Raw genomic sequence first — 26,212 nt, 5'->3', positions numbered from 1 at the left:
TTGAAGATAATGAATGAAAGAAGCAGAAGAAGCAAACTGAAATGCCTTTCTCTCAAGCAGGGTAAATTGTTTTTCAGGCAGGGTCTAGCCTCCATTTTAATGCTTTGCAAACAGATCCAACCATTTTCTAAGCTGGCTTGTGGGCTCAAAATAAGACTGGTCTCTCCATTTAGGGGAGAGAGACCTGAGAACGGGTCTTCAAGAATGCTAATAAAATGAATGTGTGTGGGAAGAAATGGAGGCAGTGAAATGGGGCAAAATGCACACAGCACGCCAGCGACCAGAGCAGGGTTACGTAATAATCTCGGGGAGCAGGGACGTAGCAGCACAGCGAGGAAACCACAACTCAATGGAGAGTGGGTGACAGTTTGGGAGCGCTGGCAAGCAACGCTGCGAACCCACGAGGCTGCCCAGCGGGCAGCACGCACCATGCCTGCTAAACACAGCATGATGGGATGCCCTTGATGCTGCCAGGGCTTCAGGCGACGGCATTGCAAGCAGCGAGCACCTCAGGTGGGGCGTCCAAAATACATCACGGCCGACGACCACCTTGCACCAAGCAAGATCCATCCGGCCCCGCTCGGCCCTGAGGGAAGGCTGCTCCAATGCTGGGCAGGACCGCAGCAACCAGCCCGAACACCGGCAACGCCAACCCGACCGACTCCGACGGCCAACCCGAGCGACGACGACGGCCAACCGCAACGACGCCGGCAGCCAGCCCCAGCATCCGCGCCGGCTGCTCGCGGCGCCCGGGGGGGATGCTGGAGCGTGCCAGAAACCCGCCTCCAACACCGCGTTCCCCCGACAGCCGCCCGCCTCGTCGCGTCCCGCTCCGGGGAGCCGCTGCCCGGGGCTGGCCCGTACCTGCTCGTACCAGTCGCGGCTCGAACACGTGCACTCGGGCCACCAGCCCGGGCCGCTCCCGTTCACCTTGGCCGCGCTCTTCCCCGGCGCCGGCGGCGGCGGCTTCAGCGCGGCGGGGTCGCGGGGGGGGGGGCCCAGCTTGGCCTTGCCGCGGGGGGCGGGCGCGCCCCCCCCGGGTGCGGGCAGGGTCTGCGAGCCGTAGCCGCCGTAGCCGTACTGCTCGTGCTGCCACTCGCCGTAGGACGGGGGGTCCATGCGCCGCAGGGCCGCCATCCGCGTTACCTCGTAGCACTCGGGGCACTTGCAGCAGTGGTGGTGCTTGTGCATCGCTGCCCTCACACCATAGAGCCGGCAGGGAGGGAGGGAGGGAGGGAGGCGGCGCGGAGGGGCGGAGGGAGGGAGGGAGGAAGGGATGCTCAGGGGGCGGCAGCGGCCCCCGCCCCGCGCAAGGCGCGCCTGCCGCCTCTTCGCCCGCTCGGCGCCCCCGGCCCCGTGGGAGGAGGAGGAGGAGGAGGAGGAGGAGGAAGGGAGGGGGATGGTGTTACAGCGCGGTGATCTCCGCGGGGGCGCGCCGCGGCATCGTCCGCAACGCGACTCAGTCCCGGGGCCGCTCCCGGCGCGGGGCGCGGGGCAGCAGCTCCGAGCCGCTCCGCTGCATGGGGCGGCTCAGCCCGGTCCGGCTCAACCCGGTCCGGCTCAACCCGGTCCGCCTCGGCTCGGTGCGGGACCGCGGCACCTGCGGCGGCGCGGAGCATCCCTCGCCCCCCCTCCCCCGCAGCGGCCAATCCGCGCCGGCGGAACCTCCGCGCCCCGCCCCGGCAGCGCCGCTCATCCCCGCGCTCATCCTCATCCCCGGGCTCATCCCCATCCCCATCCTCATCCCGCGCTCATCCCCATCCCCATCCTCATCCCCGCGCTCATCCTCATCCTCATCCTCATCCCCATCCCCATCCCCATCCCCGCGCTCATCCCCATCCTCATCCTCATCCCCGCGCTCATCCCCATCCTCATCCTCATCCCCGCGCTCATCCCCATCCTCATCCCCATCCCCGCGCTCATCCCCATCCTCATCCTCATCCCCGCGCTCATCCCCATCCTCATCCTCATCCCCGCGCTCATCCCCGCCGCCCCGGACAGACCCCGGCCGCGCCGCCCCCGCTGCCCCCCGCGCAGGCGGCATCCAGAAGGAGCAGAAGCCGGCGCTGCCTCACGCATCACCTTGTGGCTGCCCTCAGCCCATCTCCCGGCACACCGGGCAGCCCTTGTGCAGCGCTGTTCCTCCAGCCCCAGCGCGGCCGTGGCAGCCCTGACAGCTTTGTGATTGACGCCAAGAGGAGTTCACCTTGCTTCAGCTGTGGTCTGCACTGGAGTATGAAATAATTTTTCCAGATCCGAACTGGTCACTAGGCTGGCAGCAGCACCTCTGTTGCATCGCTCTATCAGTTCTCATCTAGCTTTTTTGGAAATGTTACCACACCTGCTCCATCAAGAACAGCACCCTGGGGATGCTGCCACTGCCCCATGAGCACAGGTGCACTGGAAGTGTAGAAACCCCAAAGGCGTGTGCCTTCCACCTACTGCCATCAGAAGATGGTAAAAGCAGAGCAGAAATGCCTGCTGGTGCTGCTCCCAGTGCAGCTCAGACAGTCCACCTATTCCATAGAAGTGCAGGAATGCAATAAGTTCAGAAGAGTCATTCAGAGAAATTGACGGGGAGAGAGAGAAAATCCATGACAAAACCCCACATCTGATAATTTAGAACCTGAACCTGGTCTCCTAATGCTTAAAGGTTGTGAAAAACACTAGGGTGGGTGAAAAACTACTTAAAGAAATGGCACACAAATACATAGAAGAGCAATGAAATATGCACAGGGCTCCCACAGGACGCGGCTAAAAGACAGAAGCAGGAGGGGGCCACAAGATATGGTGGTGCAACACCTCAGTTCAGGTTCCAGGTTCTGCAAGGCTGCTCCTGGCCTCCTGCAGCTGCTGTAATATTGCCCTGGGCACGAGCAGGGTTGTGGGAGGAGGAAGTGCATGATGGCTGGTCAGATAAATGCCCCTGCCCACTCCTTGTTCCTTTAGCTCTTTAAACTGCAGTACAAAATTACTTCTGCACTTTACCTCTGCACACAGAGGTGCTCCTGCAGGGTTTGTGCCCAAGCAGTCAAGTGAAATGGTTGGTTCTGAGTGAAGGGGAGGGGGCAGAAGACAGCCCATAATATGGATTGGCACCATGCTCCCCACTGCACGGTGCAGCACCTGTCCTTCTCCAGCACTGCTGCACTTCACTGGCTCTAGGCTGCTCAGGTCACCTCAGTCACAAGGTGATTAATGCCACAGAATGGTGGAGTGGCTCAGACAACTGAGATTTCCCTGCTGCAGGCTTAGGACAGTCATAATGTTCCTGGACAAGCAAATCTAGAGCAGCTGTCCTCACCATGGTGACCTCAAGCAGACGAGCAGAGCAGTGCTGCTGAGCCCTCAGAAACAGCTCCACAGGTGAGGCTCACCCTGCTGCTCCCCTGGGCTCTCTCTGGGCAGTCCCAGGGCCACTGTGGCACTGACCCGAAGAGATGCACCAAGATGAAGCCAGTGGCTGCACACAAGAAAGTGTTTCCACCCTGCAGAGCTCAGTGCCACAGGACACTGCAGACTCCAGAATCTCACTAAGGCAGGGCAGGATGGGATCCTGCAAGCAAAGCAAGCTTGTTCAGAATTAAGCAATGAAAAACTGTTTGTGCACATGGCAGGAAAACATGCAGTGTTGGCTTTAAGAGAGGACTTTACACTTCAGGTTTTAAGAAATTAGGATTATTTCCACGTCTTCTACTGCTCCTTGTGCCATCAGATGGGAATGACAGGAGGGACTGAAGCTGAGATAGAGGATTGCTGCACCAAAGTAGAGCAAAAAGCCTTGAAAAAAAGGGCAGGTGGCCAGTGTCTCCCTCATGAGAGCAAAAGGACATAAATTCCTTGTTAGCTACTGCCACCTCTGAGATAACTTCATCAATGAGATGTGCTCAGTTCCTGGGCACAAGTAATTACTGCTCCATCCCAGCTGCAGACCTCCTTCCCACTGCTGTTCCCACCCTGGGATGGCACGGTTGGACTGCAGGGATCATGTACCCAGTGAGGCCTCTGCACTGCCATGGGCCTTCTCCAAAGCCATCTTTGGGCCAAGGTCAGTCAGGAGCTCCATGTCTGCAAGAGGCTGACTTGGGTGGGAGGAAGCACCAGAGAACTGCACAAGCAGAATTTGTACCCCAACTGCTCACACCTGCCCTGCTCCCATCTCCTGTCACTCTGTCCTGGGATGGGGGCAGGCAAGGACACGGGCATTCACTCAGGGAGGAAGTGCAGAAGGAAAGGACAAGAGCTGTTAGGGAAAAATGCTTTAATAAGGAACTGAGTGAACAATAAAGGGAAACATTTAATTTGATTTTTTTTTTCCTCACATTTTTTTTCTTTTTTTGGTGCATCCTCCACAAGGAAGGCGTCTGGTCCTCTCTATGCTTGGTCTCTGGCAGCCTTCACAGCAATTCATGCAGTGGGCATCCTCACAGGGGAAACACCCTCATGGCCAGCCCTGGAGCGCCAGTATTACAGCCTCCACCCCACACCACTTCCCCCAGCTCTCTTATCTGTTAGTGCCTCATCGCCAGTTGCAAACATGGGGGTCTTGAGCTTCAGCTGACACAGCTCATTAGAGTCCTTCCTCACCTGCTTGCATCTCCCCTCTCCAAACCCCACATTTCCTATTTTAGCTGCCACGAGAGCAGTTTAAATCCTGTGCATTTGTAATAAACTGCATGTGCCACCTGCTAGTCCCAATTAAAAGGGAAAAAATAATTCATGGTTGCTGCTGCCTGCTTGCAACATTCCCTAATGCTGCACAGAACTTGAGATACCTAACCAAGCCTAAGAGAAGGCCAGGGCTGGTTGGCCAAGGGCAGACACATTCTGTACTTCTGCTTGTTTTAGTGAGTTAGTGGCATTTTGGCAGCTGGGGGTGGCTTTGCTGGGAGATCAAATGATGTGGGCACCTGCACTGGCATGCCCAGGCCTGTGTCTGGCAGGGCAGGCACAGCGCCCAGCACTTTGAGGCAGCTGTGGGCATCTTGCTACAGTAATGTTAGCTTTAAGCAGGGCTAAAGGAGATGGGAGTTGATTTCCAGGTAGGTGCCTTCATGGAGGGAAGTGATTCAAGAGCTCTCTCATTCTCTACCCTCTTCCTGCTGGTATTCTCCCCGTCTTATTTAAATTCAGCCTTGGCAGCTGCTCTTTTTACAGGTGCTAATTTCAGCAAAGTGTCAAGAAATCCCCAGAGATGCTGCTATTTACAAGGCACGAAGATGGCACAGAGCTAGGTTTTATCTGGTGTCACTGGCATTTCAGCCCCTGCTGCTGCTTCCTTCCTCTTGCATGAAGTCCTGCGGGAAGAGGAAGGCAAGTGTGAGGCACCGGGCACTGCGGGTTTGTTGTACCTACAGCCCTTCCAGAAACAAGGGATGAGAAGATGGGGCAGGCAGAAGGCAGCCAGTTCCTCACAGAAAAAGCAGTCACCTGAGTGCTTGACTATCACCCAAGAGAAGCTGGATCCTGCCAGGGAACCGAAGCCACATGTTTGCTTTGAGCCTGGGTGCAGACAGGGAATCTTTATATTCCCTATTATACTCCTCTCAGGGGGAAGGGGAGGACAGTTTTGCATGGGGGAGGTACTTTTCCCCATCACCATCACCTGTAAAAAGACACCTCACCAATACAACCCAGGGAGGCAGCAGGGAAATATATCTGGGTGGGCAGGCTAGGAGGAGATGAGCAGCAAAGAGAGGGACAAATGAACTTGGCTCAATCTGTCAGTCAGTTCCTTAGCACTAACACACACCCCACCCAGCAAGAATTTGCCATTTGCTGGGTCTGGGGCTTCTCAATTGGAACTTGAAGAGGTGCTCTGCAGAGCTGGCTGCACAGCTACAATGGGCAAATAGGGCTGGAGGCTCCTGTGAGCACTGGAGGGTTTGCGCAGTCACAGCTGAGTGGGAAGGGGCAGGGTAGGAAACATTTCACTCCATGGCTGTTCCTTCCTGCCACCAGCAGCAATTCATGCCGGGAAATGTGCAGCTGGAATAATAATAACAATAACCAGGCATGCCAAGGGACCAATAGCTCTCAGCACTCTCAGGGCAGATGCCCAACAAATCATTCTCCTCCAGGGCAAAACCATTTTTATTCTATTAATGATCCCTGATACATTGCCCAGTTGCTGCATCCTTGCTTGTGGCAGCAATGGCATGAGAGTCTTTAACAGACATCATTGGCTGGTTTCTGCTACTCACATCATGGACAACTAAATGGACAACTAAATGTCTTCCATGGCTGTGCTGGGGGAGGGGAGAGGAGTGACGGAGACCTAAAGCAGGTCCTTACAGCAGGGCTCAGGCTCTCTGCCTATAAAGGAGAGCCTGGAGGCGTTATTTAATAACAATCAAATGCAGCAGGCTTTATGGAATTCCTGACAGCCTCACAATGCCCACAGCTGCTCTCCCCATCACCTTGCAGGGATGCTCCTGCTTTGTGTTGGAGCACTTGAAGCATGGGCTGGCTGTGGGCTGCCTTAATGCACTTCCCTCCACAGTACGGGGGAGCCTTGCTGCTGCAAGGGCATGGCAATTACAGCACTGACGTGTCCCATGGTCTGTGGGTGCCCACTCCTTGTGTGTGCCTCATTTCCTTTAGAAAATGACGGAGGAGAGGGAAGGTTTGACAGTGTGACCAGGGCACAGCTACACCACTCCACACCAGGGTCACAGCAAGGCGTTTTGTAATCTCACAGAAACAGCCACTATTTTTTTGGTCCTGTACCTTGATGTCTGGCCTGTGCCTAGTGTGACACCGGCAGAAATCCTGTGTCCCTGCATCCTTCACCAGTCCAAGCTGCCCCTGGTTATGCTCACATACTTCAGCCTTAGTGGGAACCAAACACACCCTGCCTGGAGATCTCCTGGCTGGCTCTGCCTGAGCTGAAACGACCACGGGGCCACAAAGCCCCACTGTCTGACTCTCAGGGCTCCTCACCAGGACCCATCCCTGCAGGAACAGGTACTGCCTCAGAGTGGGTCAACATTCGGCTCTGAAAGGCAGGGAAGGGCTCAGAGCCACTGTGCCCACACCTGGGGCTGCCCGGGCAGCACAGACCTGCCCAGAGGGACCTTTCCCACATTCAAGGCCCAGAGATGTCCCTTCCTCGACTATTCCCACCCTGCTTGGGGAACACGCATTCTTTTCTTTCCCCTGGCCAGTCCTGCTCCAATCTGCCCCTTCCAGATGGAGCAAAGCCCATTCTGCAACTCCCACCGCCCACAGTCAGTGACTCACAGGGATGCTGGTGCCTCATCCGGGCAGTGCTGCCCCAGAACACACTTTCCGGCAGGGAAACCGGCCCAACCGCGGGGAGAAAAAACAATGCTGGCGTCCTTTGGAGCCACGGGCGCCCGCTGTGAATGAGAGGCGTGCGCCTGGCTGGCTCGGCCCTGCCCCTTTAAGGGAGGAAGGGCCGCTCGGAAATTTGTGAATGGTTGTCCCCGCCCCCGCCGCGCGCGCCGCCCGCCCGGCCAATCAGCGAGCGTGCCTCAGGCCCGCAGCCCGCGCACGGGGCCCTCTTAAAGGCGCACTGCCGCCTGCCGCCCGTCCCCACACGGCCGTCTCGGAAGCCCCGAGGTGACCTTCAAAGCGGGTCCCAGCCGCGGGATGAGGAGCCATTCCTGAGACACGGGCACACCCGTGCCTTCCTAAGAGTGACATGTAGCAACGCAAGTCCTGGGGGGTGGATGGTGCTGAGGGGTGATGTGCCAGTTTCCCTCACCGTGACTTGAGGGCTTGGACTGGGACCGCCAGGTCGCAGGGACTGGCCATCCACACTGGCCAGAGCACACAGCTGGGCTGAGTTTCCCCCAAAGGCCAAGAGCTGCCAAGCCGTGGTATGAGGGAGAGCAGGCAGCTGCGAGAGCTGTCCCAGCACCCTGCTCTTGTTCTAGGCCAGGCCAGGAAGGCAGGAGCGCTCCCACAGCAGCAGAGCACTAAAGCTCACAAAACCTTCCTGCAGAAACACCCCATGAGACTCAGCTGTGCAAAATCTACCACTGCACAGAGGGGAAATAGCTGTGCAGTACGTGCCAAGGGGGAGGGAATGAACAGTGCAACGATGGGATTGCAATAAACCCAGCCCCAGGTCCAGCCTGGTCTCCCCCTGCACTGCAGCGCAGTGCCCACTCCTTGCTCTGCCACAGCTCCTCCCTCAGTCTGCTGTAGCCCGGGCTGTGAAATTATCTGGTCTAAAAATACCCCTTAAAAGGTGAGGACAGCCTGGCAGGACATTGCTGTTTCCTGGACACATACAGGTGGGAAGCTGGTTGTGAGGCTGGGGAAGCAATGTTGGCCAAGCAGAATGGTCTCCATGCCAGTGCTTTGGGCACAGACATTGGTGTACCTGAGCAGTGCGAGCCCCTACAGCTATCCAGGCCACAGACTGCAGGAGGCCTTTGCCTGAGCCTCAATACTTGGAATAATTTTTAGGTGCCATGATAGCAAGATTCCTACAAGGTGCTTTGCACCTGCAGGCTGCAGGGCTCTGGCAGGTGCTGCCCTGGGGCAAATCCTTGCTTCCTGCAACAGGGCAGAGATTGCCTTGAAATGCTGCCACTACTGCAGCTATGCATGGCTTAATCCTCCCAGAGCAGGCAGAGCAAGGCAAGAGGAGCCAGCACACAGCAGAGAGCACCTTTCCAAGGGCTCACGCTTGGATTCACAAGAGGGATGATTTCCAAACCCATGCTCATTTACTGTCCTCCCCCTGCACTTCCCCTAGCTCCTACCAATGCTGAGGATAATACATCTTTCAGCGTAGCTTGATACTGATGCTCCAAATCCTAAAGACCATAAACCTTCATGAGCAGTTAACGTGGCTGCTCTATTTATAACAGTGCCAGTACTGCCTCTGCCACTGGAATCCTGATCTCTGTCCAGCCTGATGCCATTAAGATGCAGTGACGTTCCCCCAGCTCCAGCACTCCAGATAGAAAGCAGCTGGCCTGCCAAGCTCTGCCTTCAAGCTTGGTTTGTTTCTTTAAAAATGGTGAGGAGAGCCCATTTGTTTTGCAGAAATGCACCAGGGGGATTTGTCCTCACCCTCCTGAGATGCTGGGGTGGCTGTGAGGGGGAGTGGAATATGGATGGATGGATGGATGGATGGATGGATGGATGGATGGATGGATGGATGGATGGATGGATGGATGGATGGAGGAGAGGGTGGCACATCTCATGCTCTGGCTCCACATTTCCTGAGCCCCTGGTGGGTCTGTGCTGCAGGAGACAGGCTCCAGTGCTTCACTTTGGTTGCAGCAGGAATATGGTCAATCACCTGATAAGGCAAAACAGGAAAGGAAGAACCTTGGTGCTGCTGTGTGCACCCTGCATCAGCACATTTGGGAAACCTGATGAGCAGAGCAGACAGACCCAGCAGAGGCAGTGCAGTGGCTCACTGAGCTCCTGGCCAAGGCACTGATGGGCTTGGCCCCTGATCAGTCCCCATCCTGCTGGAGATGCCTGTGAATGGTCTTGGTTCTTGATTTCAGAGCTACACAAGAAACCCATCGGAGTGAATCTCAGTGTGCAAGTTGCTCTAGCAGATGTGCTCCCTTGGGGACAGGAAGATGCAGACACTACATGGAGGCAAAGCTGAAGCACTGCTCTGGGGGGAGGATGGATGGACTCCAAGCCTGTCTGCATTGTTCTGGAGCATGGCTCTCTCCCCAGAGACTCCCCCTCACTGTTCCCTTTCAGTCATTGCACGGGGAGAGCTGCATGCACTCACACCATCAAAATACCTTCAAAACAGTGACAATGACTTGGGTGAATGGAAACACCATATCCATCAAGATTTTCCTACACTGCACAGCCAGAAACACCTTGTGTCTGCAAGGATCTTCCTTTTGCTGCTGATTTTAGACAAAAAGCCCCCAAGCAGAGTGGGAATAGGTGACCATGCATGAGATTTTGGTTTGACAGCCTGGCGTCTCTACTGACTTCTTCATCCTTTGCTGAAGCTGGATATTGAGCTGGGAGAACTGAAGTCTAAGCATGTTCATCTCTGCAGCAGGAATAGCAAAAGCCTCTAGTAAAGCTGAGGCCATTCAACCCCAAAATGTCCACTGAAGTGACAGCTCTTACTGACAGAGCCCTTGCTGACCCCCTCTTTGAGCAGCAGCATCCCTGGGACACAGGCAGCTGGCTGCCCAGCTGGGTGTCCCTGCTGTGCAGGGCTGATGTGTGGTTCAATCTGTGTGAGTTACTACAGACAGACACCCTCTTGAGTTCAGCACTTTGGCTTTTGAGCCTCTTTCTGCAGTATCAGAACACAAAATTGCTGGAGCATCTGAATGCCCTGAAGTGACCTCTAGGCACAAAGTGGCTCAAGTAACACTGGGCAGCAGCCTGTGGGCTGAGGGTTGCTGCTCTCCTTCTCTGCTTATCCTAAAATAAATGTGCTTTTCCTTTTGCATCGGGATGCAATGGGGAGGGGGGAGTTCCCCCAGGAGCTGATTGCTTCTGTGGTCCCATTGCTTGAGCATTAGCCACTTCCTGGGATTTTGGGGTTGCAGGGCTTGATGGGCTGAGGTTGAGGTAAAGCAGGGGCCTGGTAAAGTCTGGCCTGCAGCAATGGCTTCAGCTGCTTGCCCCGTCAGCCCACAGAGAGGGCATGGGGTGGTGGGGACAGCAGGGCACGTGCAACCAAGCAACCTGACAGGGGCTTCTTGCTGGGGCTGCATTCATTGTATGCACCGAAGTTCTGCTTCATTTCCCTGACGCTCCACACAACAGCAAACAGCTCCTTGGTGCTTCCCCTCTCCTGCATCTCACAGAGAAAATGGAGAGCGGTGAGGCTGCAGCCCAGGCAGGGGAGCAGGGAATTCACAGCCACACGCCCATCCCATCCTGACCCGCTGCTCCTGGCAGGCAAAGGTGAGCAGCACCGGAACGCCCTTCGGTCTGGCCAAAGGCACACTGGGAAATAGGAAAAAACACTTGAGAGAAGGACGGGAGAAGCAGACAGTCGGTCGCCACGCCGGCGGCGCAGCTTGCCTTTCTCTGCCAAATGCCCCAGGGAGCTCCATGGACCTGTTTGGCACTTGAGCCGTGGGTCATGGGGCAGTCGGATGCATCTTCTTCTGCAGCAGCTGCAGCAGAGGGCTCCTAACACCCTGACAGGGCGTTTCTGCCGGAGCTGTGTCCTTCCTGGGACACAGGGAGGGGGACTGGGACATTTCTGGCCTCAGCCCCGCAGGACTGAAGCGCAGACTGCACCTCTCACCCTGACAGGGCACTCAGAGGCATCCCACACACCCGGAGCCTGCCGGAGCAGCAGTGACTCCTGCCAGCGAGGTTTCTTATTCACCGGTGATTTCAGAGCATGCATGGAATGCCTGTTCTCTGAGGCAGCCTCGCTTGCGCTCTCCATCATATCAGGACCTGCTGTTGCTCCGTGTCAGCTGTCAGGCTGAGCAAGGGCAGAGCAGTGGCAGAGCTGGCATCGGGCGGCACAGCGAGGAGAGCCTCGGCAGACGGGAGGGATGCACGGGCAGGCGGAGGTGGAGGCACTGGCGCTGTGACAGGGATGAAGTCAGGGCGGCTGCAGAGCTGTACAGGGAAGCAGGAGAGGGGTGGCAGGGGAAGAGCAGTGCTTCCTCGCAGGCACACAGCTCTGCCCATCAGCGGCATTGTTCCTCTTTCATTTATCTTTACAGCTGGCTGCTCCCTGCACAGAGGATGAAAACGGCGTTTACTTATAGCAGCAGCCTCCTTGGCAGCCCGGGAGCACAGGCGAGTGACACTGGCCACAGGAGCATCCTCCCGAGTCTTCCCGCAGCACACACGCATAAGCCCTGAGCAGCCCTGCTGAGGCAGCTGCAGGGCTCAGGAAAGGTTGAAATGAAGGATTCATCAAATAAAACCCCATGAGCCCCAGAACTCTGGCAGGGTTTTGCCTCTATTAGCCTCAACAGGGTGTTTTATCTGGCAAAGTCCCTTTGCTTTTGCCCCGTTGAGGGCTGAACATCCACTTTGCAGTCGAGGGATGGTTTCAGCCCACTAAGCCTCAACAGGAAGCACATGTTGTTGCTGTATTTACCGGCACCTCTTCCTTTGTAGCAGCCCTTTGCACTCTGCAGGGCTATTCAGAGCACACCCATGTCCTCACCAGCAGGCAGAAATTTCCTGTTCCTGGAAGCACTGGAATGGAGAGGCAATCTATTTGACATGCATCTTCCTGGCTGAAGCAGGCCATGGTAGCTTTTGCTCTGTTAACAATGCTGTGGAGAGCTGCGGGCAGGGGAGAGGACAAAGCCAGGGCAAGAGAAAACTTATTTACATCGATAGATGCAATAAGAGAATTGCATTTCATGTAGGAAAAGCCAGTTCATGGCTGCCTTTTATCAATGGCAGGCTGTCAACCAGAGCTCTCATTCCTGGGCTGATGGCACTGGGGTGGCAGCCGGTGCTCCCCTGCCCTAGCATTAACTATCACTAACTTATAAATGCTTCCCTGGTTCTTCCAAATGCAATTGTCCACCTTAGGTATTTTTCTGCAGCTCGCTTTGGAAATGCTTGTGGCAAAAAAAAGCACACACTGAAGGCTGGAAAGCAAGAAGTCCCTGTGGAGCAGAGCAGGAGCTGGGTATGCAGGTGTTGTCCAGCCCTGGTGCTGTCCTGCATGCTGTGGCTGCTGAGAACGGACACGGGATGTGATGCTGGCAGCAGCTGAGGTGTCCTCAGTGCCTTCGTGCAGGAGTGAAGGATGAGAAACAGCCCATGCTGTGGTCCAGCAGCACAGCCTGCCCCAGGCACCTGATCCTGTCTCGTGGGGGACTGCTGGAAATGCTTCCCTCTGTCAGGGCAAGGCCTGTATTCAGCACTGAAGGCGACATCCTGGGGGAAGGCTCACCACTGTGACAAAGGACTCTGCATCCCAGCACAGGGCCTGCTGCAGAAGAGCTCTGCTTGAGCCTGCAGCTCTCCAGCACTGCTTGGATCAAGTCTTCAGGAAAGCTGCTGGGTTTCTGCAGAAAGCCAAGTTTCAGGGAGGACTACAGGCATGGCAATACCTGGCACTGAACACTACCATCCTGACAGCTTTTCACCTCCTGCTCCCTGCTCTGCCTGCAGCCATGCTGTGAAAGGACCATTCCCTGGGATGAAGGAGGCTGCAGATGAGAGCCCTGCCAGAGCACAGCGCTCCCAGAGTCCCAGTCTGCCCACCCCATTGTTCCTCCATCTCAGGGCAGTGACCCCCTGCTCAGGCCTGCCAGCTGCAGCCCCTGTGAATGGGTGACCCCTAAAGCTCCAGCACCTGGCACTAAGGACTGGCCTCATGCTGACACAGGCTAGGAAAGAAGGAGGATGAAAAGAATGACAGGAATTATTTCAGGTCTGGAACAACCTGCCTCAACAGTGAGTGAGTAAAGAAGCCAATCTGTTTAGTTTATCTAAGGGAAAGTTAAGAGGGAAGTTAGACGCATCTATAAATACCTACATGTTGGGAACATTTCTGATTGCCAAGGTCCTTTATCCTAGCAAACTAAGGCAGCAAAATTTCCTGGTGCTGGGAGCTAAAGCAAGAGAAATCCAGGCTAACAGTAAAATGCAGATTTTTAATGTGAAGCATAAATAATCATCAGGCCAGCCAGGCCAGGGACAGAGCAGATTCCCCATTGCATGAAGTCTTAAAATCAAAAATAGGTGTCTGCTGCTGAAGGAGACATTGCAAACTCAGCCAGACATTCGGGGCTGGATGCAAGAGCTGCTGTACTTCACTTTGCTACTGGGACAGTTAGAAAGAAAATCCCTTATAATCACAACAGAATCTGTTCCCAATTGCTCAGGCTCTCACCCCCTCATGGGTTTTGCCCTATGACTCCCCTGTGGTGGTGGTTCCCACCCATTGGCAAAAGGAAATCAGCAGCCAAGCTCATCTTTTTGCCATATTGGATTGGACAGAAAATCACTGTCTCGCCCTTCAAAAACTGCTTAAGATATGGTGAGTGATTGAAAATGTAGAGAGAAACAAGAGAAAAGGAGAAATTAAACAGTAAGAGAAAAAAATGGGGTGTTACCCATTTTATTGCAGTCCAGAAAAAGAAGGGAAACATTTTAAAAAGGACAGAAGAGAGGCAGTGCAATTTTTGTATTTAAAATACTTTGGAAGAAAACTTAGACTTAGCAAACAAGCATTATTTCAAACTTTGCCAAGAAAAACAACATTTTCATATAATTTTAAATCTGTGGTGAGCTCCATTCTTCCTGGCCACTTCATCCTTCCCAAAAATGCATTTTGCCCTTCACTCATTCCCAAAACTCCCCTCAAACATGTAGCCCAAACAATTTTCTTGCACCAGGTGGAGGCTGAGCTTTACGATGCACATCCAAATAAATGGTGTTTCCAAGTAAATAAGACAGCAGCGAAAAGCTCCTGGGAAGCTGAGCAACGGACCTGCCATTTAAGAGCTCGGAGAAAAAAATATGGAAATCTGCAACGTGGGAGCGTGCCAGCGCTGGGGGCGAGAGGGACGGGCCTGGGAGGAATTCCAGCTCCAAGCAGCCTCTTTATTCCTGCGCCACATCCACCTGCCCTCCGAGCCCTGAGGGCTGACACGGGGCCACGGCAAGTGCTAACGCAAGGGGATGATTTCAGTGCTGTCCAGCCCCTGGCACAGGTGACCGCTCGATTTTCTGGTGTGAGCATCAGCAGAACCATCAGCCAGGAGGACGCGCTGGCAGCCCCAGGGGAGGAAACGCCGCGCCCGCAGTGCTGGGAGCGCACGGCGCTGTCCCCTCAGTGCCAGCCGCTGGCAGGGCCGGCAGGGTGGGCGGTGGCGTGGGGCGCACGGAGGCTCACCTGGGGCAGGGTGCTGTGACAGCCGAGCACCAGGCTGCAGACACTGGCTGGTGCCTCTGTCCGCCGTGCTGTCACCCTCACCAGCCGTGGCGGTGTCCCCGGAGCGCTGTCCCCAGCTCCCGTGGCGAGCCTCTGCTCACGGTCCCAGGAGCAGTCCTGAAACGAGACCAGTGATATGTAGGTAGGGCAGGCCAGCTGCCTCCAGGCTCTCCACTGCTTCTGGAAGGGCCAAAATGAGCTTTTCCCCATGCAAGGGGAGCAGTGCCTTTGATGGGCATCCCACCTCTCACGTCAGCCTGCCTCGCGCTGGCCCCAGGCCCAGCAGGGTCACTGCAAATGATGGTGGAGGTTTGCTGGCCCAAGACTCTGGGACTGTGCCATTGCTGGGTTGCATTTCATGTTCCAGCAACACAAGACACCTCCAACACATTTTTTTGGAGATAGGAGGAGGGATTTGATGGTGTCAATGGCTTGGGCTGTGTTCAGTACAAGGAGGCCCTGCAACTGATTGCTTTTTTCATCCCCCTTACAGACAGGGCACAGTGGAAGGAGCAGAGGCACCGCTCACACCAGCTGTGCAAGGCTCACACTTGCTTCCCTGCTTGTTTCCACACTGATTTTTCAGTGTCCTTATTCAATGTTACATCTTGGGGATTCATAGACTGGCCTGGCCACAGGGACTAGTGGCTACTGCCAGCAGAGTTCAAAAGAGGTGGATCAAGGCTACAGGACACCCAAAAAACCCAAAGCAGGATCCCACTGCCTATGGCATAACAGCACTAAAAATTTGTTCTTAAATACATAGTGGAGTTGCAGGTTTAACTAGAGGGACTGGCAATGTGAAGGGGGTCAAGAAAAAATGGGATTAAAGTGGTTCCTGAGTCAGAGGAACACAAATATCTCCTGCAGTGATTGTAGGCTGTTTTGCCCTCCTTGTTCTTGATCCCCAAACTCCTTTAAAATGTTCTTCCTGAGAGGATATCATCCAGCTCCATCTTCTCTGTGTGACACTTGAACTTCAAATTCCCCCAGGTATATGATGGGAAGCCAGTTCAATCAGTGAAGCAGAAAATGGTGTTTATCTGATAGGGTTATTTCACTGAAAGGAGGAATCCCTGAATGTTTGCATTACTGCACAAGAGTATCCCTAGATTAGGGGGATCCTACAGCATCCCATGGCAGGGCTGTGAGTGGGGGATGGAGGAAGTAAGTGGGGGATGGAAAGAAGGCCTGCAAAGACATGAGGCATTCCTATTTACCTTAGTGCCTTTGAGATAACTGAGACCCTACTGCTCAATTCCTGCCTCTCCACCTGGTGCTGTATCTTTTAGAAGGCTGTTGAAAATTGAAGGGAATGCAAATAAGAGAGACACAAGTTATCTGAGAGCTGGGAAAAAAATCCTGAAAAGGGAAACTTGAAAGACTCAACCTACTTCACTTATCAAAAGTGGCTGGATCAGAGAGCTGAAACGCCTCCATGGGAGACAGCGTCAGACGGGAGCAACTAATCCAGCTGCAACTGCAGAGCAGGAGCCAGAGCCGGAGCTGTTCGCATTATGAGTAATTCAATTAACACTTGTGAACCAGAGAGGTTGCCTCATTATTGAGTCAAGCTATCACAGAGAATGTGTGGGAACAGCCTGGCTGTGAGCTGGGCAGGCTGTGGTGGCCAGCAGCCTGCTGTGCCCCTTGAATCCCTCTCAGTGCAGGAGTGTGCAGGGTCTGGTCCCGCAGCACCATGAGGGTGGCTCTTACCTCAGGCAGGTTTTGGGGCTCTCTGGGTGTGACTGTGGAGCTGGGCTTGCTGGTCCCAAGCTGCTGCCTGGCTGTGCCATGATGTGCATCCAGGCTTGGAGATTGCACGGGCGCAGAGCGCAGCGTGAAATCGTAGAATTCATGGATATCTGCAAAACAGCAGGAGAAACATCCTCAGGACCGAGAGACAGCCTCTGTGGGGTGCAGCACCTGTGACCTGCCACTCTGGCCCAAGGGTCTGAGCCCTCTGTGAGAGGCTGGCACCCTGGGAGACGGCTCTGCTGGCTCCCTGTGCTTGCTGTGTTGCCCACCACAGCCCCTCTGCAGGGAAAGAGGTGTGGTGGGGCCCCTGGCTCACCATGCAATGCCCATGGCTATGGAAGGCACGGGAATGTCCACAGGGACTAGGAGCAAACTCTGCTCAGCAGCACCAATCCAAAACCCACACCATCCTGCTCTCCTCCAGGCTGTGCCAGCCCCAGGCAGGGTCCCCTGTCCCTCCTGCTCTGAAAGGCCTTCTGCACCAGGCAGCCCCTGCCTGCCTGCCCTGATAATGACGGGCTACTCCCTCCCCATCACAGCTCCCCAGCACCCCTGGCCTGTGGAGGGGCTCACTTCCCAGGGGGACAGGCAGAGAAGCCACTGGGCACTCAGTGTACAGGCTCTAAAGCTGATGACTACAGCTCTGTTAACTCCAGCTCCCTCCCTGGTATCTCCCCTCTTCCCACCTGCACACTGCCACAACAGATATCAAGCACCCTCATTCCGAGCTCCAAGGAGCCTGCTGAGCGTGCTGCTGTAATCTATAGTGGCTCTAGAGAGAGGCATGAAAATGGGCTATCCCAGCCCTCACTGCTCCAGAGACAGCAGCTGCCCAGGTATAGGTCCAGAGAGGCTCTGGGAGCCCAGACCCTCTCCTAGCCCAGCCAGGAGCATTTTACCCTCTCCAGGTTACACACAGAGGATTCCAGGGAGCAGAAGTGATCCAGTTGGCTTTGCTCCTCCCTAAGAAAGCTCCCACTGCTGCACACTCAGGCAGCTGCTGGCCCCTGGCAGCCCTCAGTTATCTCCAGAGCCAGTTATCTCCAGCCATCTCCACACTGGTCAACATATCCACTGCAGAAATGTTTAATTTCAAAAAGGAAACTACATCAAAAGTGAGAATCTGATTTTATGAATAAACTGAAAGGGGTAACAAAAACTTGTGGGAGGCTCTGAGCCTATTTAGGGAGACCCACTGGGACATCGGAACAGACATGAAGTGTCTGTCTGGAGGATACTGTAAAGGCAAAAGGGAGGAAAGCAAGACTTGACTGCAGAGGAAAAGAGGCTATTGAAAATGAGAAGACATTCATTTAAACTGCTGAAGCTGCATCTAAATGAGAAAACCAGAAGAGATGGTAAATGCTGACAGGTTAAAGGTAAAGCTCCAAGAGGTCGGCCAAAAGAGTTTGGTAAATGCCTTCCAAAAGCCATAGAAAGAGTAATAAATCCCTTCAAGCACCTGGGAAACAGGAAGCCTGGTAGAGCCGGCAGGGCCAAAAAGTCAAGGCAGCTTAAATGAGCACTTGAAGCAGGAAAAGACACAGCAGGAACCTGAGATCATTTTCTGTACCTGTGTCTGTTGTGGAGGAAGCTGAAGAGCTCCTCTTCTGTGAGTGACTCGAGGGGCAAGCTGTGGGTCTCAGCTTGAGGGGGATGTGGCCATTCCCATGGCACTCCCCGGGAGCTCCTGGATGAAACACCTGTACTTGCCCTCCAGTCTGTGATTTCTCACCTGAAACCATGCCACACCATGGCATCACGAGGTATGAAACGCCCACGTCACAAAGAGTTCAGCAGGAAATCTGGTGAGCATTGGCAGTGTAAGCAGGGACACACTGACCACTGCCTGAGGCTGTTCTCCAGCTGTAGCAGGGTGCTCTGCCTAAGCAGGGATACAGCAGCTGGAAATTTGCCTTACAAGTTCATCAGTGAAGGCCTGAGCGAGGAGGGTCTGCTGAGCAGTGATAAGATGGAGTGAGGAGGGTTTGCTGCTCTTAGTGGTGAACAATAGTGAGACCAGCTTGACCAAACTCAGACCCCATCACAAGGACATGCAAGACATGCTCCCTGGCTGGAGCTGGGAGCAGCAAGAATGTGCATGCTCTGATGTGGAAGTGAGAATCAGGAGTGGTGAGAAGAAGAAACTAAAGAGCTGCCTGCACCTTTTTCAGCACAAAGCATACTGTGCTGATTAGGTCTGATAATACATAATCTAAAAAATGCATATGACTGACAAGCAATCACTTTATACTATAATAGGCCACTCATACTTTTGCACAGTGAGGAGTTCTATCATACCTCCCTAAGATGTATGAAGATCCTTCCCTTGAGTGGGGACACCCCTGAAGGTCACTCCTCAGAGCAGAGTGAAAGAGATTTGCCCATGGTCATTGGTATAGGAGAGTAACTCAATCTCTACTTAATAATTCTTTAGCTAGCTTTGATATAATTGCTTTAATATTGCTTCAAAAACAGTGTACTACACTAGTAATTACAGCTATCCATACTGTTTAGTAAGTAATTCTGATTAAGCTTTTTTTTCTCTAATCCTTATCATTATTGTAATAAATTTAAACAAATCATTTACTATATTTCTGTAAATACATTAGGTTTATCATCCTTAATCCTGTGGGACAAAGTTGTATAAAGGTTCAATTACACCTGTATAATCCTTTAGACATATGCCATTGACAAAGTCTGGGGCTAAATTGGATCCAGCTGCATCCAGGCTCTTCTCTGAGGATAAGTTTAGAAAGGAAAGTGTGTCCTTTCTTCACCTCGTGAGTCAACAGGAGGGCTTTCATAATAAACTTTGTCTGAAGCTCCCACTCTGCCCATGACACCAGGGATGCTTTCACAGAGCAGGGCTGCACGCCCAGGCACAATTCCCCATCCTCTCTCCCAGTGTTTAACCACGTGCCCATGCACTGCAGCAGCACATCCATGCTGCAGATGGGATGAGAGCAGCTTCAGCCCCCATATTCCAGCTCCCAGGGGCTGCCTGGTCTGCTGCCCTCCCAGCTGGAAGGGCAAAGCTGATACAAATCTCAGCTGCTGGCAGCCCAGCTGGGTGCCCAAGGGCAGCCCAGCCAGGCTCTGTGGCTGCCCGAGTGCAGGGAGCACTGTGCCACTGCCTGGCATCAGTGCCATTTTTGGAGCTGCTGCTCTGTGCTGCCAGGCTCTGTCCTGTGCCCTGGGAGACATGTGGCAGCTGGCAACGACAATGGGAGGAGCGGGAGTCCCCACATGTACCCGCCACACCTAGGGCACCCCTTCTACAGCACCCTGGCTGCCAAACAGGCTGCTGGCAGCCCCTGAAACCCTCCCAAGTCACACACGAGGTCGCAGCAAGCACTCACTTCACAGCCAGAGAAACTGGACTTTGTTTTCATGCTAAAACATCTCTCCCTCTGGTTATAAAAATAATAATTGCGTAACAGGATAGCAGCAGCTTCTGGCTGCATGGATTACGTTGGGAACACACAACACTTTGCAAGAATGAAAACAGGATTTGAACAGCCCCATTGTAGGGGAGTGCTGCTGCCAGCATCCCCGTTTGTTACCCATCTGCTGCAGGAACACAGCCCTGGGCAGCCAAGCTGGCAAGGCGCCTGAAGGGCAGGAAACTTGTCCCCTGAAGCAGCCACTCTCCACCTCCAAAACCCTCAGCCCAGTTTAGGTGCTTGCCAGAAGAGAGAATTGTTGCTGGCACCAGGGATTAGAGGAGTTTCAGGATTGGTGGACAGGGTTCAGGCAGCAAAGGACAGAAGTACATTTTAGGACACATGCACGTGGCATTAAGGTAATTTAAATATATGCTGGTTTCCCTCATTTTTTATGAGCATCACAAGTTGCACACAAGTCTGCCTCACCTGTGCAGAGCAGCACTACTTGAAAAGGCTCCATAAGAGTACGCTGTGGTAGCAAAAGATGAAGCTGCATGTTCTGTCTTACAGCCCAGTTTCTGTGTGATGATGTGTAAATCTATTCTAGATCTAATACGTAAAAGTAACTCAAGATTTCCAGAGATTAGAATTTTTCAAACAGTTTTTTCCTGGTTTTAACATAATGTCAAATAAATGTCATTAAATATCTCTATAGCACTGGCATCTGTGCACTAATGCAGTGCCCTTGTGGCAGCCAGCACATGCCCTTCCAGAAAATGACATTTTTTCCCCAATGTGTGCACTGTCACCAGCTGCAGCACCACGGATTTACCCCAAGCAGAAACCCCAGCCTCGCACCAGACCCCCACTGCCATTCACACCCATGGCTGCCACAGCAGATCTTTTTCAAGCAAGCTGCAAGTTTCTTCCATCCTTGCTATGTGCAAATCTGCAAGAGGAGTCCTCAGCATTGGGAAGCCTCCAGATTCCTCCAGTTTTCCACACTGGCTCCTGCAGCCACCCGGTGAAGCCATTACCACCATCCCCAGCTGAGCTGCTAGCAAGCAAGTCTTGCTGAGGTTTTGCACCCAGGGAAGCCCTACCTGCCCCTCCTCCTGCCTTCACCACACCGGGAAGCTCATGAGGAATCTCTTACGTGGTAAAAGGAGCTGCAGGGGAAGACTGGGGGCCCAAGCAGGCACAAAAGAGAAGCTGAGTCCCAGAGGATTTTTGGGAGGAGCTCGGCCCCTTGGCTGGGCAGTTGGGACAGCTGGACATACACAAACCCTGCCTGTCCACCAGCTTCTCCTGCTGCCAAGGGCACAACAGCCCCTTTCAGCCCCGGCTCTGGGAAGGAAAGGTCAGGGAGCTGCTTTTGTGTGCAAGCCCCATCCTCCCCAGCAGCACAAGAGACCAAGCATCTCCCTGAGGGGTTCCACGGAGCAAAGGGAAAGCGGGGCCACCATCACCCCAACCCAGGCTCCTGGAGCACCCCTTTGCTGGGCTGTTTCCTTGCAAGTCACGCACTTGGCTCCACAGCCTCAGACACAGGGAGAGAGGGGCCAGGAGAAGGGAGCCAGCACAGCCTGTTTTCCCTGTGCACAGCCAAGGAATTTCTTTTGTGCGGAGCAGGGTTTGGCACATTCCAGCGCAGAGCAGCTCCCGCACCGCTGTGCCGTGCTGTGCCGAGCCAGCCGCGGCACCCGCCGGGACAGGAGCTGTCCTGGCACAGGCAGCTCCAGGGACAGGGAGGTGGTCACAAGGATTTAAAGGGCTGGGCTGTGCTCAGAGGAGTCTGGCAGAACACGGTGCACGTGCAGAGCAACACTGGGCACGATCACAGCGATTGATCCATCCAGCACAACACTGACGCATCCTGGACACAACAGAGCCTGGGGCTTCTGGAGACCCCAAACCAGCTTATTCTTTAAAAGAAAAAAGCATACGGAAAGTCACATCCCTGAATTTTTCATGTGGACTAACTTGGCAAACTCCATGATGTTTGGCACTGCTGGCAGCTTTACTATGGCCTGATGCATTTTGATGTTCAAACTCCAATCAGCCAATGTGTGCTCTAGGAAAGCATTACCTGCAGGAGCAGGCGGCTTGAGGACAGGGATGGACCATGCTCCCACATTCATCTTCCCCAGGGGCTGAAAAAAAGCAGGGCTGTGTTGCTGAAAGGCTGCAAGAGGAGGGACCTCCGCAGGCTAAGGCCTCTCCAGAGTCAGAGGCATCTGGCATGGTGTGGGGCAGTGAGTCGGGAGCACAGCACTGAGCAGTGTCTGTGCTCTCCTGCAAACCCTCCTCCCACACTGAGCCAGCCCTGTGACTCAGAGCAGACTTCAGACAGAGACACAGTGGCCCACTGGGAAAAGGAGGGGTGAAAATAAAAATGAAAATAGAAATGTTCTATCACCCTTGCAAGTGCTGTTACTGTGCTCCAGTGGGTACGGACCGTAGACAGGAGGCAACCCAGTGTGTGCCAGCCGTGTGTGGCCACAGCGAGCACACAGCCAGACACAATGTCCATGCTGGGACAGGAATTCACAAACCTACACCGAGGGGAAGCAGGAGGAGGGAGTCGAGGTGGGGGGGCGGAAGTAATTAATGCAAATTCCTAGTTTAGATAAACACATCGAGAGAAAGGCTCGCTCTGGCACGGGGAATTAATATCCTGTTAAACCAGTTGAAAAGGTCACCAGTAAACAAGCAACACTCCCAACACTCCCTGTGCCAGGGCTGATAGGACACCAAGACAAACGGCTGTGAGCAGGAGCTGGGGACGCTGCAGCATCCGCCCGCCAGCATGCAGCTGCAGCCAGCTCGGCACGTGCAGACGTGTTCTCTGCACAGCACTTCTGCACTGACAGCAACAGCCCTGGGCCTTGGGAAAGCTGCTTTGCTGCCTTCACACAGCCCCAGGGAGGACTGGCCAGCAAACAAAAGCAGCCAGGGGTGTTTGGCTAATGTCAGGTTGGTCAAGATCACAGCCCTACTCCAGATCCCTGCCTCAGGGCTGGGGATCATTTAGAGAACGGGTTGTATAAATTAAGAGATAAGAAAGGAGATGTACACAGGCTCCTTCAGTGTGGGGGCTCACCTGCCCTGGGGAGTCCACCCTTGGCACATCTCTGCTGCTGCTGGCATAGACATTTGAGCACAAGACCTTTAAAAGGCATGCTGGGACTGAAAGTCTCCAGGTGATGCTCCAACAGCAAGAGAAAAAAAAGGATAGAATAAAATTGCTCAGGACACAGCCCTCAACTTAATTTTCAATGGAAAACCTGAAGCACAGAGGAGCTGCTGGCAACTCATCTCTGCAGGCACAGAAGTGGAACTCTGGCTGCAGAGGTGTGAAGAAGAGGCGAGAGCTGCCAAGAGAACAGTGAGGGGGAGCACCAGGGCTGAGACAGCCTTGGGTCAAAATGCACTGAGAGTGAGCCACAGACCACATGTGGAGCTCTGCACCCTGGGGCCTGGGTCTTCCTCTCAGAGTGCAGAGCCTCTGGGGTGCTTTCCCTTCCTTCCCACCAGGGAAATTCAGCTTCTCTCCCAGGAGATGCAGGAACAGAAACCACCAGGGCTGCATGCATTTCCCAAGCCCCACAGTGAACAGAACTTAAGGAGAATAGCTGTATGCCTTGCAGAGAAGCTGCATAGTCCAGAAGGACTTCAGCTGCATTTGTCTCAGCCCACATGGAGAACTTTATACAGTGCTCAAAATGCCATTTTCTGGTGTCCAGCCCCAAGATAAGCCTTGCTGTTAAGTCTTGTGTGACATGGAGCTGCTGGAACAGTGTTTCTCACAAGTGCTGGTGGGTCTAAGCACAAGAAAGGCCTGAATACCCCAAAGGAATTTGGGTACATATGGATTCTCTCTTAAAGACAGAAAAATTTAGTTTTCCTTCCTGGACACACCAGGCCTGCACTGCACAGAGAGTGCTCACAGAAGGGCAAGATCCCTTAGCAGGTGCTGGATAGAACAGGCATGGCCTGATAAGAAAGTGTTATCCCTTGTCCTCATCAGACTGAGGAATGCTGTTCACTACAAACACCCAGTGATTGCAGCCCTGGTATCTCCTGCCTATGCCCTGGAGGGGAAAGACAGCCCAGCTCCCTGGCATTACATGCCATGTGTTTGCACAGAATGCACTGATCAGTGCCAGGCGCCGGCGTGGGATCATCGGCGTGGGATCATCGGGAGACCCCACTAAACACAAGGCTGCAGGGACTGCAAGGGACTGCAAGGCAGGGGCTTACCCAGCAGAGCCTGGAAGAGTTCACTTTGGAAGATGTGCGAGACTTTTCCAATGGAAGCTTTTAACTCCTGCTCCTCCGGGGACCGCAGGGTGCTTTGGTATCTGGTCAGAATTTCCACTGCCCGTTCAGTGTCTGCAGAGATGACACAGGAGTAACAAGGCATTAGCATCGTAGGATGTCAAGGGAAAGCTCGAGTGCAGCCTGGGATAATGCCTCAAGCTGCCTTCTAGTCTGGATTTTTAAGTCAGTCAGCCACAAAAGCAGCCTCCTTACACACACCTGGAAAGCTAACCCTGCTGAGGGGCACTGAGGGCCCACAGTGGAGACCAGGGCAGGAACTGGAGGAGAGGTAGTTTTGCCACCAACCCTGAAAATCAGGGGCTAAAATCAGATTGATTCAACTCTGAACCCTGTAGCACTGGGCAGCCTGAACACCTCTGCCACCTCCCAGACACAGAAGCTGTTTAGGAGCTGGACACATTCTGGTTGCACTATGGTTGGGCTATGAATATTACTGCAGGAACTGCAGCCTCCCACATAGGGCCAGATGGCTGCAGCAAAGCTGAGCGTAGGCCCATTCACGTAGTGCAAAACAGCTCAGCTACAGGAGTGGCAAAACTTGGGTTTCTACAGGGTGAAGCATAAGAATTGCTCAAAGCAGCAAGCAGCCATGGGTCAGCAGGAGACAAGTGGGAAAGGAACACGGTGCCTTGGGGTCAAAGGAGATGCTGGTGAGGAGGGGAGCTGGAGGCTTCCATGAAGCAACATTTTGGTTAATGACTGGGCCAGACATAGCTATGAGAAAACCCTGGACCTAAAATAGTGGAGCTGTGATGTCTCTGCGTGGACACCTCCACAGTACTCTGGGCAGACAGCCAGAGCTGCCAGTGCAGCCCCGACCTCAGATGTGACCCATATCTCAGGCAGGTGGTGAGCTCCTGTGGACCTTGAGACCATCCCTGCCCCATCAGTGGATATTTCCCTTTGTCACCCAGGCAGACTGCAGACAAAGAGTGTTTGTGTGAGAAGGCAGGGAAGCTGTCCTGCCACTGCTGGAGACTCATCTTTTAAGCCAGGAACTCATGCAGAAAGGATGACCCTGCTCATCACAGGGCTCTCGAGAATTCAGGTCATCAAACAAGGGGGCCTGTGTCTGCTCGGGTACGTGCCACCTGGTGTCCCAGCTCGCCCAGCCTCCCAGCTCCTCGGCCGAAAGGGAAAGGGGGTCCCTCCTGCCTGTGTCACCAGCCCACACTGACTCATCGTGGGAGCAGAACGGGGAAAGGAGCCTGGGGAAGCGCGAACAGCTCTGACTTGGAGCTGGGCTCCGCACTTGCTCCAGAAAGAGCACGGACTTCCCCAAGCTTTATGGCAAGCCTAGCCCTGTGTTATTACTAAGAGATTCCTTTTCTGCAAGATATAACAGTGGCTTCAGACACTGCCCAGCAAACCGTGAGTAGGGCTGAGATATCATTGCCTGGTCATTCCTGACCTTATCAGCAGAACTAAAGAAGCAGATGGAGAGCTTGGGGCCACCACACCAGGACACAAAGACTGCGAACCTGGTGTAAACTTCCCACTGCAGCCCAGGCTGAGCAGGCAGAGCGGCACGCACCGCGCTGACCTCTGCGCTGCTGGCCGCTCGTACGGGTGACAGCCAGATGGAGCAGGGGACTGCTGGCTCCCGACCGAGGGAAGTGCCGGGCACCCAGCGTGGCAGGGAGACCACAGGACACCTCCTATAGCTCCCAAGAAACAGCACATGGTATCCAGGGCCCATCTCCACGTGCCTCAAGGTGCATGCGAGTCCCACTTCCAGGAAATCCCTCCTCGCGGAGCCCAAACCCCCATGCCCACTCTCCTCCCCGCAGCGCGCAAGGGAGCTGCAAGCAGAACGTCCCACGGCCACCCACTCTGAGCCAGCACACCGTGTCCGCAGCCCGAGGAGGGC

General features: G+C 54.3%; 1 protein-coding gene across 8 annotated transcripts in view; it reads right to left on the bottom strand.

The window, feature by feature from the left end:
* The window catches only part of DLG3 (discs large MAGUK scaffold protein 3), a 78,666-nt gene that overhangs the window by 52,233 nt on the left and 221 nt on the right, over positions 1-26,212 (bottom strand). For 4 of the 8 annotated variants that reach the window (XM_014256526.2, XM_088062784.1, XM_088062787.1 and 1 more), the window contains exon 1: positions 865-1,191. In XM_014256526.2, coding sequence (XP_014112001.2) covers positions 865-1,191 — 327 coding nt within the window. Of the gene's footprint in view, positions 1-864; positions 1,192-14,812; positions 14,969-16,567; positions 16,717-24,261; positions 24,527-26,212 lie in introns of those variants that run through there. The other 4 variants (XM_088062780.1, XM_088062782.1, XM_088062781.1 and 1 more) reach the window with 2 other exon arrangements.

Source organism: Pseudopodoces humilis, chromosome 15 (assembly GCF_049639895.1).
Source record: "Pseudopodoces humilis isolate 2021_Gansu_Grassland_sample_001 chromosome 15, ASM4963989v1, whole genome shotgun sequence".
NCBI lineage: Eukaryota > Metazoa > Chordata > Aves > Passeriformes > Paridae > Pseudopodoces > Pseudopodoces humilis.
Note: the sequence above shows the minus strand (reverse complement) of the source record. Positions and strands in the feature narration are given on the sequence as shown.